At 33.5% G+C, this 17,021-nt stretch overlaps 2 protein-coding genes across 2 annotated transcripts; one reads left to right on the top strand and one right to left on the bottom strand.

The window, feature by feature from the left end:
• Nucleotides 1-823: 823 nt before the first annotated feature.
• LOC132314723 (protein NODULATION SIGNALING PATHWAY 2-like) lies at nt 824-2,472 on the bottom strand. The gene has a single exon (XM_059813546.1). It carries the CDS (start codon nt 2,470-2,472, stop codon nt 934-936), a length of 1,539 nt encoding a protein of 512 aa, XP_059669529.1. The 3' UTR covers nt 824-933.
• A 12,205-nt stretch (nt 2,473-14,677) lies between these two features.
• LOC132314722 (protein NODULATION SIGNALING PATHWAY 2-like) lies at nt 14,678-16,276 on the top strand. The gene has a single exon (XM_059813545.1). It carries the CDS (start codon nt 14,678-14,680, stop codon nt 16,274-16,276), a length of 1,599 nt encoding a protein of 532 aa, XP_059669528.1.
• Nucleotides 16,277-17,021: the final 745 nt, after the last annotated feature.

Here is a 17,021-nt window from a genome sequence, read left to right as displayed (position 1 = left end):
AATAGAATATGATATCTGGTGTGCTTTTCTTCTGTAGAGTAATAAAGGATTGTCTACTCTTGCTAACATACCAAAATAAAAAATTTCCAAATGGGCTTCACATATCCGCTTTCAACTCATTAAAGGATGGCAATCTCATTTTAAGAGGGAGGTGAGCTACACACTCTGAAACCAAACACTTCGACTAAAAAAACTTACATTGCTCACCTTAATTTGAAATTTGTTTACAACTGAAAGAAGGATCTCTATTATACGAACTCTAATCTTTCATATAATTGACATGATTGTGATTTTCTGTTCTATATGGGGTTGGACCCTCTGCTCTTACCCCAACTTGTAGTGAGTGAATTTAGACACATAGGACTCCCTCTGCGTCTAACCTACAACGTTCGTCTTATTCACAAACAAAGCCTCAATTATAAAAGTCTCTCCACCTCCCCCACCTTTTAAGGAAAAATAGAATTATGGAGACAGTCCTGGTTTTCATGCTTGTGGGCTTGATTCATGCCTTTGTCTTTGTTGATTCATGACATCCTTTGAAAGTTAATGGTGACCCTCCATAAGCAACATAATTTTTTGGAATACTATTTCAAACTTAAGTATGGTGTTATGTCTGCTTGTTAAATTGATCAATGAAAATTTTTGGTACTGAAAAGGATGTTGTTCGCCGTCCTTTGGCTATGGTGATAAGGGGGTGGGAAGAGGGATTTGGCTCCATCCATTGAGCAAGTATTTGTCAAAGTGAACAGTAAAGGTGACTACACAAGTGACATCTCTTGTATCCATTATTAACTTCCTAAAATGTTTTCATAATTCACATTAATCAATCTATACAACCTGAAATATACAGTATCTGTGCATATTAAGTACATATACTGAAAAGAAAGAAATTGTGGTATATGATTTGCCTTCAATTTTTGGCTTCTGTGTTTCCTATATCCAGGTGGATACTCTCACTAATGGGGTTCCGCTCCATTCCAGAACCATTTCATTCGCGTTCTGTCCTTCAATCTTAACCTTGTAGGAACTCTCTCCTTTCACTATCTCTTTGGCTTCCATTAAGTTTGCCATGCTTAGTCTACGACCCTCCAACCCCACTCCTGTCTGAAGATCAGAAAATTCCCTCGTCTCCTCCCACTTTTGAAACCAAGAAAGATTAGAGACATATGGTGCCACAAAGAGACTCTCAATGGCTGTTCTTGCATCTGCAAGATGTATGGGGAAATTCCACTCCATTGATTCACACAGGGCTTGGTAATACGTTACATTCCCGTTGAAGAATGAACTATATCCGGAGCAATTTTTCAATCTCTCTGCAGCATCTCCATCACCAATGGCTATGACTCCAGTAGTTGCAGAATTGGCCAATAATTCCTTGGCTACTCTTAGAAAGTCCGTAACATGACTTCTACTCCTTCTCCTTCCCATATGTGGAAGCCCCACCATGCAGTTAAAGGCTAACCATTCCCTTCCACCACCCCTTGTCTTCATCTTCTTTATCTCACTCACCAAATCCTCAATACCCATCTCCTCAACCCTTAACTGTGAACCAAAAGACCTTGCATGATCACAGAGCCTCTTCCTGGTCTCCTCAAATCTCCACTGTGAAGGAGAACAACTATAATCCTCCTCCCATGACTTTATCGATGTCAATCTAACTGCCTTTCCTAGCCGCCCAAGGGTTTCAATCATTGGAGGCCACTGAATCCCTTCTCCCATATCAAAGTCCACTATGTGGACTGTCTCTGCATCACCTGGTATAGCTTCAAGGATGGCTGAGTTTGCTGCAAAGTGAGCAAACCTGCCATATGGGAATATTTGGTAGAACGCCATGAAAGCTGCCTCAAAGTTCTTGCTTGACTCCTCTTTTAGGTAGTCGCCTTCCTTCTCTGTGGATTGGAATAAGTTAAATGCAAGACGTTCCAGCGTTTCACCAATTGGGTTAATTTTCTCGCCTATGGATTTTGCAATCACCTCCATGAGCTCTCTCTGTTCCATCTCCATGGCTTCTCCATATGCCTGAAGCAGATGATGGATGCTCAATTGGTTATCAATTTCCATGTCATCTGCTGGCAGTACTAATGAGAGGTTCTCCGATGGTATGACTGTCGAGGCCTCACTAGATTTCATTGACAGGCCAGGACTCCACACATCTTCTCCTTCAACAGACAGTTGTGAAGGAAAACTTGCTTCACCCTCGCTTTCACCCAACCAACTACAAATATCTTCAATTTGATTTAAAATAGGCTCAAACCCTTCCATATCATGTGCAATATTCTCCATAGATTGCAGTTCATCATTTGAAATTGGAAATTTGACAAACTCATTGGAGAACATGGGTTGAAAAAACAGGTCTGAGGAAATCCCAGAGGAGTCCTCAGTTGTGGTGAATGAGGGAGAGAATTCATGATCACCCACATGGCCATCCATCTGCAGATCATACAGTCCAACTTGATCAGAAGTTGACTCCATAATGTTGTAGAATGGCCATGATGGCTGAAAAAGTTCAGTTTGCATCATTGTTTTTTTTTGAGGATATCTACAGGGCAGGAAGACTTGTGAGTTTTGATGATAGGTCTTGCTGGTGTGTGTATTTATATATAACTGGTGAACAATGTTGATACAAAGTTTAAATTAAAATATTAGAGGAAATAGAGAATTAAAATATTAGAGGAAATAGAGAGAGAAGGAAGCTACCCAATGACTCTCAACATGGTTTCTACAGAGTTTTACCCCCAACAAGTTCCCTGCTGAGTCCTCTTCCTTTTCTTGGAGTCTTCCTGGAAGTTGGTAAGCTGTATACATTCTCTTTATTTTAATATGTTTTAATCAAGAGATTAGATAACTATTCATGTCTTTTCAAAATAATAACCTTTCAATGAGAAATTTGGGCCCCACAAGTCTTCTTCTTGGTGAAGTAACTTCTTATACAATGACACCTGGCCTCTGGGTGGGCATTCTGATTGGTAATCCAATAACTTCCAACAGTAAAGGACAACCAAATTGTATTGCATCACATTCAATCTTTTTCTTCAAGTCCCTGTTGATGTCATCAAGATCAAAAACTGGATTAGTATTCAACACTCCTTGATTTGTTAGTTGTTTCATACTTTTAGCTCTCATTTGGTTTATAGTCCTTGTTCTTTTGTTGTTACCTATGTATTTGGTTGTGTTGGAAGTGGGGAAAGTTGGGGTGGTCTAATATGGATATTGTCTTACCGACTTGTTAAATTGACTGGAAAATTTCCTGATTTAATTTTTGTTTTTAACTCTGTCCTTGCGGTGTTTAGTGTCATTGTTATACACCTTGGTAATTCAAGGATAAGACCAGATTTGCATAATTGCATTAGGTAATATAACTTTGTGGAGAAATTTTGTCAATAGTCTTTTGAACATGAATACTAAGAATAAGAATGGTGAAATTGTTACATGTAGATGACCTAAAATAGTTAGGGACAAAGCTGATTGAATTATAGGAATTTTTTGTTTTTCAAACTACCCTTAATATGATGAACTTGTATCTACAATCATACAGATCTGCTTAAACAGTCATTTTCTCATAAGAAAATGAAGTTCATCATAGTTTGTGCCATTTTAGTTGGTGTTCTTAATTAAAAGTTACTCATGCTGTAAATATTTGTTTGTATCATTTTTTAATCATTGGCACCAAGTCATTTTATTGATAAAGAAGTCTTAGATTAAACAGTTTGACATAACCTCCTGCATATTATAATGTTTTGAACTTTTGTCATTGTGTGCTCTATACATGTTTATTTATTCACATATAATTAAGGAGTATTGCATTACATGCAATCTTTTTCTCCAAGTCCCTGTTGATGTTTTCATCAAGATAAAAAACCAGATTAGTATTCAACATTCCTTGACTTGTTAGTTGTTTCATACTTTTAGCCCTAAATTGGTTTATATTCCTTATTCTTTTGTTGTTATCTATATTTTTAGTTGTGTTGGAAGCGAGGAATGTTGGCTCATTGTTGGGGTGGCCTAATATGGATATTCTCTTACCGACTTATTAAATTGACTGGAAAATTCCCTTATTATTGTTATTTTTTAAAACTCGGTCCTTCTTGTGTTTACTGTTTAGTTTCGTTCTTATACAACTTGGAAATTCAAGAATAGGTTGAGGTTTGCATTAGGTAACTGACAGTCTGACAGTTTGTGAAGAATTTTGACTAGACTTTTTTGAACATGAATACCAAGAATAAGAATGGTGAACTTGATACATGTAGATGATCTAAAGTAGTTAGGACAATGCTGTTTGAATTAGGAATTTTTTGTTTTTCAATATGAACTTGTATCTATAGTCATACAGATCTGATTGAACGGTAGTTTGATCATAAGAAAATGAAGGTTATCCCTCAACCAGTTTGTGCCATTTCAGTTGGTGTCCTTAATTAAAAGTGACTCATGTTGTAGAGTGCGTGGGTTAAAGTAGTTGACATAAATATTTGTTTGTATCATTTTTTAATCATTGGCACCAACTCAGTTGATTGATAATGAAGTCTTAGATTAAACAGTTTGACACAACCTCCTACATATGATAATGTTTTAAACTTTTGTCATTGTGTGCCCTATACATGTTTATTTATTCACATATAATTAAGGAGTATTGCATCAAGATCAAAAACCAGATTAGTATTCAACACTCCTTGACTTGTTAGTTGTTTCATACTTTTAGCCCTAAATTGGTTTACAGTCCTTATTCTTTTGTTGTTTTCTATATATTTGGTTGTGTTGGAAGTGAGGAATGCTGGGGTGGCCTAATATGGATATTCTCTTACGGACTAATTAAATTGACTGGAAAATTTCCTGATTTAATTTTTGTTTTTAACTCGGTCCTTGCTGTGTTTAGTTTCTTTCTTGTATAACTTGGAAATTGAAGAATAGGACGAGGTTTGCATTAGGTAACTGAGAGTTTGTGAAGAATTTTGACCAGACTTTTTTGAACATGAATACTAAGAATAAGAATGGTGAACTCGATACATGTAGGTGAACTAAAATAGTTAGGACAACATCGTTTGAAATAGGAATTTTTTGTTTTTCAATATGAACTTGTAGCTATAGTCATACAGATCTGATTGAACAGTAATTTGCTCATAAGAAAATGAAGATTATCTCTTAACTAGTTTGAGCCATTTCAGTTGGTGTTCTTAATTAGAAGTGACTCATGTTGTAGAATTTGTGGGTTAAAGGAGTTGATATAAATATTTGGTTGTATCATTTTTAAATCCTTGCAACCAAGTGGGTTGATTGATAAAGAAGTCTTAGATTAAACGACATAACCTCCTACGTATTATAATGTTTTAAACTTTTGTCATTGTGTGCCTATACATGTTTATTTATTTACATTTAAGGAGTATTGTATTTATTTTGCAGTGTTCTTATTTGCAATTTATTAAGTCAATTGAACGTATATGAATTTCGTCATATCATATTCAGAACCTAATACAATAATGTTTTTCTAGGTAGGTGAATCCAGTATAATCTTTCAATTATTTATTTGTATCATCATTTTTTGGATCATTACCATAATGACCTCACCATGCTAAACCTAAATCAAACCAAATTTTATTAGATTTGCCATGTCAGACCTTAAGTGATGGTGATGTCCAAGTTATTTGTATAATCGTTGATGACTGCTCTTATGGTTTGTTGAAGTCCAGAAAATTGGATCTCCCTTATCTTTAGTAATATAGTTAATGTAGCATTAATCTGTCATCTTATGCTAAATGGGTAATTTACTATGAAGTGTGTTGACTGTCTATTGCTGATGGATATGACAAATATTGGGTGTCTTAGTTTCTCTTTCCACAGTATGATTTCAATCAATGAATGAAATGTGTAGCTTTTATGTAATGTTATCTGCATTTGATGATGGTTTTTGGTAGCTTTAGTTCTACAATTTATTTGATTGCCACTGACAAATATCACTGACCTTCACTGAGGGCGTGACACTAGCTACTGGTTCATTTTACATTGGACTGCAGAATGTGGCACACTGTAAGGGTTCCGGGAGCATCCTCTGTGAGAACCCCATGGTGACACAGCTTTAGCTGTACACTTTTTCCATGTCCACCTCACTTCAGTTGAAAACTGTTTAACCCATTGCTTAGTCACACTATTGTTTTCAAAGAATATATTTAATCATTTGTAATGGCACTGGATCTGATTTAATCTCCATTTTAGTCATTTTTAGACCATCTCATACACATTTATTTGGGAGGAGAATACCTTTTTACATTAAGATATTTTATCTTACTTTATGCAGAGTTAGTGAACTATTGAAACAATCATATACAGAATTAGTGAACCATTTCAACTCTCCTGATACTTCTTTGGTATGCATTGCTAATTGTAAGATATTTTATTTGCTGTGTCACTGCTACAGGGGATTTTATATTATGATCTAATTAGGGGCCATAAAATGGGATCTCTGGTTCATTCTATATTTTTACTGTATTCTTAATTATCAACCTATGCTGTTTTATCCATGAATCTGTTAAAATGTAGTAAAAACTGTGTGTTTTTGGCTTCATGTCACCATAGGGTCATGCTCATTGATTGGTATAAGGAGTCAAGGATCTGCACGACTGATTTGAAGAGTTTTCTAAATTAATTTAATCGTCAATGCTCCTGGATAACATTTTATATTATTTATCTTGCTTTTGAGAGCAAAATTGCTAGCTATAAGGTCTATCCCTAAATCACTATATGTGTGGAATATGGAATATAGGTTATCGGATAAACCCATTTGACTGAACAATTACTTGCATCACCCTTTAGTTCGAACCATTTCGGCCGGTATTCTTAATTAATGTCTAATTGTTCATTTCATCTATATTTTGGTATAAGAATAATATGTTGTGTATCATTTTGTAATTGTTAGCCGTCTAGCACCAAACCGATTTGGTTAATATAATATAAAAGAAGTCTTAAAACAAAGTGTTTGACGTGACTCCCTGCAAATTAGCAATGTTTTTAACTTGTCTTTTTCTGTCTAAATATTTTATTGTTTGCTTTTATGTGTGTATATGTTTCTTAACTTAATTTATTCCCGCATAAGGATTTTTAAATTCATTTTATAGGACTCTTTAACATTTTATTAACCCACTCCACGTATTCATGTTTTTCTAAATTCTTATTTAGTATCCAATGCAATTTTTTATTTTTTTTCGGTTGGTGAATCCAATGCAATCTGTAAATTAATTAATTAATTAATATTTTTTTGGATATTATGACAATGATACGAATTACAACTCTTGATGGGGATAATTGAATTAAACTTGTTGGTATTTGAATGTAAGGGAAGAAATTGTTGTCTGGTTAGGTTTGATTCATGTGCTCTACAACAATTGTGTGCTAAAATATTTTTCATGCTTGTTTTTGATTTAAAATAAGTGTTTTTGAAAGCAACTTATTGCAGGAAGTGTAGAGATTTTATTGCAATGTAAATAAACTCAGGCAAGTGATGTCCACTGGTTGCAAATTTGTGATTGTTTTTTAATGAGATAATTTTTGGATGACGTGTGTAAATTGAGATTTTGAGTTTTAAACGTTTATAACACCTGAATTTGTCTATTTGCATATCTTTATATAGTGAGCGATGGGATATTTTCCTGCCAAGTCATTGGATTCGCCATGTCAGACCCTTTCTGATGTGTAAGTTTTTTTAATTAATAATAATAATCAACGACTGTTTTTATGATTGATTGTGGTCTTATAGTCCAGGAAATAGGATATTCCTCAATTGTGGGAATGTAGTTACTTTTCATCTTTGACTAAAAAGGTACATACTATGAAATGTGTCCAAATAGTCTGTTACTGATGAATATGACAAAATTTGGTGCCTTAATCTTCTTCACACACTAATATGCATGTATTTAATGGGATGTGTAGCTTTTACGACACATTCTCTGCATCTGATGGTCTGCGAGAAACATTACTGAAAGTACATTTTGCTAATTGTAAGATATATATATATATATATATATATATAGAAGTTATTTATTTAAGTGGTTTCTTCATGATTTAATTAAATGCCATAAGATGGGATCTGCCGGTTGAATTACATAATTGTATTGTTAATTACCCACACATATTGTTTTACTCTTGAATGGATAAGTAGAGAGACAGAATCTTGATTAATAATCTGTGTTTTTGGCTTCATGTTATCAAAGTACGTATATTATGTTATATGAGTCGCATGTTTGATTTCAGGAGAGACAAACATTCTGTTTTATTTTCTATTGTTGGACATGCATGTAAGAACTGTTCCATATTCACCATGTGTGATAATTTACATTATTTGCTCTTTAATTACTACATTACTTCTCTATCTTGTATTTTAATATTTTGGAAGTTTTAAGCAATTTTTTTTTTTCTTTTATTTTTTATATTTTATCTAATACACATCTATTTTATTTCTTTACCGAGACTTGAATCTTCAATCTTACATTCTTGAAGTAGATATATGACATGGTATTAAATTATAAAATTATAAAAAAGTTGGTAATGACATAACGGACGTCCGTGACCACTGACCAGATTAGAACCCAATTTTATTTTATAGAGTAATATGCTTGCTGCAAAGTCTTCGAAAATGAAACAAACATTTCTTATTTCATTACAGTTATAATGACCTTTCCATATTTATTTCCTTGAAAAACGACTTCCAATTATAAGCAGCTCAAGAATTTTAAGTGCTTGTGATGTATTTTATTATTAGTATATATATATTTTTATATTGTAATGGTTTGAATACTACAAGCAATATGTTAATGGACTGTTGTAGTAGTAGCATTACATGACCAAGACAATGACTTACATCGTCTTATGCTGTAATACACACCCCATATATAATTATTTATAATGTTTTGTTCCATGAAGTTATTATTAACGTTGCTATGAAATTCTCATAGCAATGTTACATCGTCTAAATTTTTTTTTTTCTTTTAATTTTTATATTTTATCTGATACACATTTATTTTATTTCTTTACTGAGACTTGAATCTTCAACCTTACACTTCTCAAGTAGATGACATATTACTGAATTATAAATTTTAGTATGTAGTAGGTCCGAACGATATGTAGATATAAAATTATGCAAAAGTTGGTAATGACGTAATGAAGTACGTGACCACACTAGACTAGAACCTAATTTTGTTTTATAGAGCAATATACTTGCTGCAAAGTCTTTGAAAATGAAACAAACATTACTTATTTCTTACAGTTATAATGACCTTTCCATATTTATTTCCTTGAAAAAGACTTCCAATTATAAGTAGCTCGAGAATTTTATGTGCTTGTGATGTATTTTATTATTACTATATATATATATTTTTATATTGTAATGGTTATGTTAATGAACTATTGTAGTAGCATTACATGACGAAGGCAATGACTTACATTGTCTTATGCTGTAACACACGCACCATATATAATTATTTATAATGTTTTGTTCCATGAAGTTATTATTAACATTGCTATGAAATTCTCATAGCAATGTTACATCGTCTAAATTTTTTTTTTTCTTTTAATTTTTATATTTTATCTGATACACATTTATTTTATTTCTTTACTGAGAATTGAATCTTCAACCTTACACTCCTCAAGTACATGACATATTACTGAATTATAAATTTTAGTATATAGTAGGTCCGAACGATATGTAGATATAAAATTATGTAAAAGTTAGTAATAACGTAATGGAGTACGTGACCACACTAGACTAGAACCCAATTTTGTTTTATAAAACAATATACTTGCTACAAAGTCTTTGAAAATGAAACAAACATTACTTATTTCTTACAGTTATAATGACCTTTCCATATTTATTTCCTTGAAAAAGACTTCCAATTATAAATGTATTTTATTATTACTATATATATATATTTTTATATTGTAATGGTTATGTTAATGAACTATTGTAGTAGCATTACATGACGAAGACAATGACTTACATTGTCTTATGCTGTAACACACGCACCATATATAATTATTTATAATGTTTTGTTCCATGAAGTTATTATTAACATTGCTATGAAATTCTCATAGCAATGTTACATCGTCTAAATTTTTTTTTTTCTTTTAATTTTTATATTTTATCTGATACACATTTATTTTATTTCTTTACTGAGACTTGAATCTTCAACCTTACACTCCTCAAGTACATGACATATTACTGAATTATAAATTTTAGTATATAGTAGGTCCGAACGATATGTAGATATAAAATTATGTAAAAGTTAGTAATAACGTAATGGAGTACGTGACCACACTAGACTAGAACCCAATTTTGTTTTATAAAACAATATACTTGCTACAAAGTCTTTGAAAATGAAACAAACATTACTTATTTCTTACAGTTATAATGACCTTTCCATATTTATTTCCTTGAAAAAGACTTCCAATTATAAGTAGCTCGAGAATTTTATGTGCTTGTGATGTATTTTATTATTACTATATATATATATTTTTATATTGTAATGGTTATGTTAATGAACTATTGTAGTAGCATTACATGACGAAGACAATGACTTACATTGTCTTATGCTGTAACACACGCACCATATATAATATTTATAATGTTTTGTTCCATGAAGTTATTATTAACATTGCTATGAAATTCTCATAGCAATGTTACATCGTCTAAATTTTTTTTTTTCTTTTAATTTTTATATTTTATCTGATACACATTTATTTTATTTCTTTACTGAGACTTGAATCTTCAACCTTACACTCCTCAAGTACATGACATATTACTGAATTATAAATTTTAGTATATAGTAGGTCCGAACGATATGTAGATATAAAATTATGTAAAAGTTAGTAATAACGTAATGGAGTACGTGACCACACTAGACTAGAACCCAATTTTGTTTTATAAAGCAATATACTTGCTACAAAGTCTTTGAAAATGAAACAAACATTACTTATTTCTTACCGTTATAATGACCTTTCCATATTTATTTCCTTGAAAAAGACTTCCAATTATAAGTAGCTCGAGAATTTTATGTGCTTGTGATGTATTTTATTATTACTATATATATATATATTTATATTGTAATGGTTATGTTAATGAACTATTGTAGTAGCATTACATGACGAAGACAATGACTTACATTGTCTTATGCTGTAACACGCACCATATATAATTATTTATAATGTTTTGTTCCATGAAGTTGTTATTAACATTGCTATGAAATTCTCATATTCATATAATTTGACTGAAAGATTTGATCTTTGGAAAATTGAAATTACCCCTTAATTAGCTCAAGCTATTGCACGCAGGTGGTCACACAACTGGAATTGACTAGTGTCCAATGATCCGCTGGGTTTGGTTTAAAAAAGTCAATATATACGCAGTTGTTTTGCATATATATCTATATATATATATATATTATCATCAGCACCAAATAATTTAGATTAATATAATATAAAGAGATTTTAGAGCTTAACCTCTGCAAATTTACAATGTTTCGTGCACTTGTCATTTTATTGCTTGCCTGTTTGTTTGTGTAACCATACGTAGTGTTTATATATATTTATAATTTATTTTTATAATAGGTGTTGTGAATTTTTGTAAGGTTTTATTAACAATTTTTCAAGTCTCTCGCTCTCTCACACAAACACACACACACACACACAATGATGCATGTCCATAATGATACAAAAACCAACATGAACCTAATTCACTCTCAATTGAGCTAATACATAATTCATTCTCTGTTATGGGTGCTAATTGTAGGATATTTTCACTTTCATATAACTACGACAAGAGGTTATATTATAATTGCTTTTTTTATCGTCTTTTTCTGATATAATTTGTAGTCATAAAATGGAATCTGCCGGTTGAATTAGATTTATTGTATAATTTTTAATTATCAACTTGTGTTGTTTTATCCTTGAATGGATAAGTTTGGAGGAAAAGGATCAATGTGTGAAAAGTACTAGTAAAGAACATGTTTTTGGCTTCATTTACCATGTACAAGTTCGAGTGTCTTTTTACTATATACAAGTTTTTTTTTTTTTACTATTGACAGATCAGTGTACCAATAAGATTACTTCATTTCGAAAGTATATATGTTGCTTTGAGATCAAAAACCGTGTTATGTTTGATTTGTAAACAAAGTTGGAGTTTCAAAATGATCTAAATGAATAGTTTGAGAGTATACATATCTCTCTGATGGAGAATATTTAAGATTCAGTTCGTATTGGTTGATCCGTAATTATTTTTTACGGGTCTGGTACCGTTACACGTCTCTACAAACTGATTGATTCGACAAATTTATATCGATATTCGCTCGAATTTATTACATTGTGACCGTGAACCATGCCATAGAATTTGTGCATGGTTTCAACAACTCAAAGAAAACACACGGGCCGACAATGACTTGTTACAACAAAAAACAACAATTACGCCAAGCTAGCCCTGTTTCCACCTACGCATTTGCATGACTTTTTCTCTAAATTTGTCTGTGATGCATGTCATTAGATTGATGAGGTGTTTTTCATTCTTTGATATAAACGATTATTCCATAAAATTACTTTGAAAAAGACGGCCACACGTAAACACTACTGCCAACTTTATGTGCTTTTGATGGAGTTCGTTACTAATATATTCTGAATTCTAATTGTTACAAAGCAACAAGCTAGCAATTATATACGTATGTGTGTATATATATATAAATCTGTGTGTTATGTGTGTATCAATGTTGTTAGCATTGATGTAACGTGCTTGACTAGGACCAGAACTTACTTTTGTTTTGTGCTGCAATATGCAATTGTAACGGCTATTCCATATCATTATCTCGAAAATGACTTGCAAATTTTGCTGTAGCGGTTTCAATACTCAAGCCATATAATAATACTATTAATTTTGATGTCACATTCACAAGTCATGACTCATGATTGAAACTTTAGGTGCCCCTAATGTATTTCACCACTTTTATACCTTGTTTGTGCAACAAATTTTTTTTTCTGCTAATGTACTTTAAAGTGATTTAAAAGTAAATAAATTAATTATAAGGTCGCAAATATATACTTGTATTTGTCTGTACACGCGACGTGTGTGCATAGAAACCTTATTCATGTGCAACCTCTGATCTCTTCTCCCAAATCATCTGCAGTATTATAACTTTTGAACTCCAAAACAATGGTAGGCAGAAGAAAATGTACTGTATAATTTATTATTTGTTGAAATACCAGTTGTATTAACTATAAACGTTGACCTTTTGTTGTTTTTTTTTTTCCTTCCAGAAATTTCTTGGTTGATACATATATATACACATATATCACAGTAAATGCACTTTCGTTTTAGATTCTTATCGTTGATCACAAGACGAAGAAAGATCCACAATATAAGTCAATGAATGAAACGAAACATTATATTCCAAATACAGGGTTACAAGAGGCAATCACTTCATTAAGGACAATAGATAAAAGCCAAACAGTTGTTAGAGACATTAAGATGGAAATTATTATGAAGTTGCAAAGTATCATCATCTGTAATTTCATAATTCAACAAGATGACGGTTAAATGGCGAAAGAGGCCAACAATTAATTTAGTCCTAATTAACCAAAAACTTAATAATTAATCAGGCTAAATAAAGTTCGATAAGCTAACAAATACAAACGTTATGGTCTTTAGTAAAGAAATCCAAATGACTTTAAAAGAGGAATTAAGCTTTTACCTAAATCTTCATTTCATGTGAACTAATTTACTACGTAATTGGCTTTTGCAATAATAATAATAATAATAAAAGACTTATATATATATATATATATATATATATATATATATATTGTTGTTGTTGCTTTGCATAATTATCCATCTTATGTCAAATTTATCACTGAATGTTGAATGTTTGTCACCCTTCTTGTGGCGACCTTGTGGGTGTAATAGGTTATCACAAACCCGAAAGTGTCAATGTGACCCGAAAGTTGACCCGATAGCGGATTCAGAATACGGAAGCGAAAACATAGAAAGTAAAGTTCTTAGGGATAAACGGTATCCCAAGAACGCTAGAGTGACTTTCCATGAAGTCACGGAATTTAAAAGAAAACAAAATGCGGAAGCGATATTTTAAAACGGACAATTTTAGCCCTAGGAGCAAAACGATAATTTTTAGAAAATTATGGGTGCTACCGAGCACACCATTGGATAGACAATGAAAAATTAACAAAGATAGACTTAAGAATCACTTGATTCGAAATCCGGACGGAAGAAAACGGTCAAAAACAAAAATGGGCGTTGCCGTGCCAAAGGGGCACCAGGGCCAAGCCCTACGCGCGCGTGCGAGCGAGTTACAGCTAAAGTTGTGATGGCCGTGAACCCATCAAAACTTCAGAGTTAAGCATGCTACTAGAATAGTATCAGGATGGGTGACCTTGGAAAGTCTTTGATCTGAGAAAGTAAAAAACGGACAATATCATATCTGGTTAAGGTGGGGATTGCTACAATTCCCAAATATTATTAAAACCCTTCTTGATAGAGAAAATGACAAGGAGGAACATGCCTCAGTTTGGGAATTGTGTTGGAATGAAACTCTCGTCTCATTTGGGTAGGACTCTGCTATCTCCCCAGTTGATATAAATAGAAAGCCTCGTCACAATTGGGATTCAACCCAAACTTCTCACATTTCAACATTGTTTTCAAAAAATGGAACCTACATGGCCACACTTCAACAACAACGTAAATTCATCCCTTGATGACAATGGTTATTACCTATTTGGTATGAATGATCATATGGATCACTCTGGTTTCTCGCCTCCTTTCACCACAACAGAGGACTCCTCTGACATTTCTCTTATGATCCCAAATTTCCCATCCATGTTCTCCGATGAGTTCATTCATTTTCCAAGAAATGTTGATGAACTGGACATCAGTTTATCAACAGATGATTTCTTTCTAGATTTCGAGGAGTTTGAACCGATCTCGAGTGGTGAAATTGGAGAGATATCTGGATATTTGGAGGACAGTGAAGGTAGTGTTCCTACCCAACAACTATCAGTTGATGGAGGACATCAATGGAGGCTTAGCCCATCTATTGAACCAAGTGACATGTCGATGGATGTGACATCGATCCAACCATCATTAATCTTGCCTACTGAAGACATGGAGATTGATAATGAACTGAGCATAATTCACCTAGTCAAGGCTTATGGTGAAGCCACGGAGGAAGAACAAACACAGCTCGCTGAGGCCATCGTGGAATGCATACGTGAGAAAGTCGGTCCAGTAGGTGGAATCATGGAACGCCTTTTGTTCTACTTATTCCAACCTTTGGACAAGGAAGAAGATTACATCAGACAAGAGGCCGGCAAGAACTTCCATGCAGCTTTCAAGGCATTCTACCAGATATTCCCATATGGCAAGTTTGCTCACTTTGCAGCCAACTTGGCCATCCTTGAGGCCATGCCTCATGAGGCGGAGATCATACACATCATTGACTTCGACATGGGAGAAGGGGTTCAATGGTCTTCGATGATCGAAGCCATTGGACAACAAAGGGAGATTAGGCTGACATCAATAAAATGTAGCGCGGAGGATCCAGATTGTGACCCTTCAAGATGGAAGTTCAAGGAGACACAGAGATGGCTGTACGACCATGCGCGAGCTTTTGGTGTGAAGTTAAAGTTGGAAGAGAGGGAATTGCATGATGTGGTGAGTGAGATAAAGAGAATGAAGAGAAGGGGTGGGAGGAGAGAATGGTTGGTGTTTAATTGTAACGTGGGACTTCCACATATGGGGAGAGGGAGGAGCAGGAGAGAAGCTATGCAATTTATGAGTGTAGCAAAGGATTTGCTAGCCTATACATCAAATGGTAACAACAACACCAGGGGTATGGTAACTTTTGGTGACGGAGAAGCTTGGGAGAAGACAAGAAATTGCTCAAGTTTTGAGTCATTTCTTGATGGGTATGTGGCACATTACCAAACTTTAATAGAATCAATTGAGCGGAGTTTTCCAATTCATCTTGAAGCAAGAATTGCCATGGAATGTCTGTTTGTGGCACCTTTTGTCTCTTCTATTGAATGGACTCAAAAGTGGGAGGAGATGAAGGATTGTTGTGATCTTCAAGCGGGGTTTGGATTGGAGGGTTGGAGAGTGAGCAAAGAGAGCTTCATGGAAGCCAAAGAAATGGTGAGAGAAGGGGAGAGTCTGTATGGGGTGAGGGTTGAAGGGGACACTAACAACAAGCTGGTCCTGGATTGGAGAGGGGCACCATTAGTGACAGTTACTTGTTGGAGGATTTAGAAAAAGAACATTTGTAATAAATCGAGGGACATTACCAGCGAGACAGTAGGAAAAACAAAGGAGAAGTAAAAATCCTTTGACATATAGTCTGTACATCACTCGTATTTTATTGATTCCTTATTATGTGAATATTATACAAGGACCGAATTGTGTACAAGATTTTATGGATTAGTGGGATTTATGTAGTTGTTTATCTGTTGCTAAAGTTTCTCTCTCCTTTCCTTGATATATTTTTCATTTTTATTTTGTTAATACACACCTCGGTTTAGATTGGTCCAGGGTTATGTTTTCAATTAACATTCCCCTTTTCGTTACGATCATTAATGGGTTATTACTAAGGTTGTTCTAAAAATCTGGTGGTTTCCCAATCAAGAGAAAAAGTTACACAGATTGCTATATTGAAACTTGATGTTCTGAGGCCTCATGTTTGTGTTACCAAAAATTTGGTAATTAACAAAGCTAGTTACCCCTATAGAATTTATTTTTGATACACATGGATTACTGTCCCAAGTTCTCGAAACTGTTGGTTCTTCGACTTGGTAATAGTTAAGAGCAGGTCCAATGGTTAGTGTGTAAGGACCCAAAAGACACTAAAATAATAATAATAAAATAAAAAAATTTCGGCATGGCCTCCGCAGAAAATGTTCCTCTATAACTTGTTGAAATACATAAAAAGATGCAATAGCTTTACTGGCCTTAAAAATAACCTATTCTGTCCTAACGCACAATACAAGTATTACATCAT

Source organism: Cornus florida, unplaced genomic scaffold (assembly GCF_030987335.1).
Source record: "Cornus florida cultivar Cherokee Brave unplaced genomic scaffold, ASM3098733v1 CherokeeBrave_3.0.0_Hap2_Chr06, whole genome shotgun sequence".
Lineage (NCBI taxonomy): Eukaryota > Viridiplantae > Streptophyta > Magnoliopsida > Cornales > Cornaceae > Cornus > Cornus florida.
Note: the sequence above shows the minus strand (reverse complement) of the source record. Positions and strands in the feature narration are given on the sequence as shown.

Coding starts and splice junctions, on each gene's coding strand:
- LOC132314723 (XM_059813546.1), bottom strand. CDS start 2,472: ATGGAGTCAACTTCTGATCAAGTTGGACTGTATGATCTGCAGATGGAT.
- LOC132314722 (XM_059813545.1), top strand. CDS start 14,678: ATGGAACCTACATGGCCACACTTCAACAACAACGTAAATTCATCCCTT.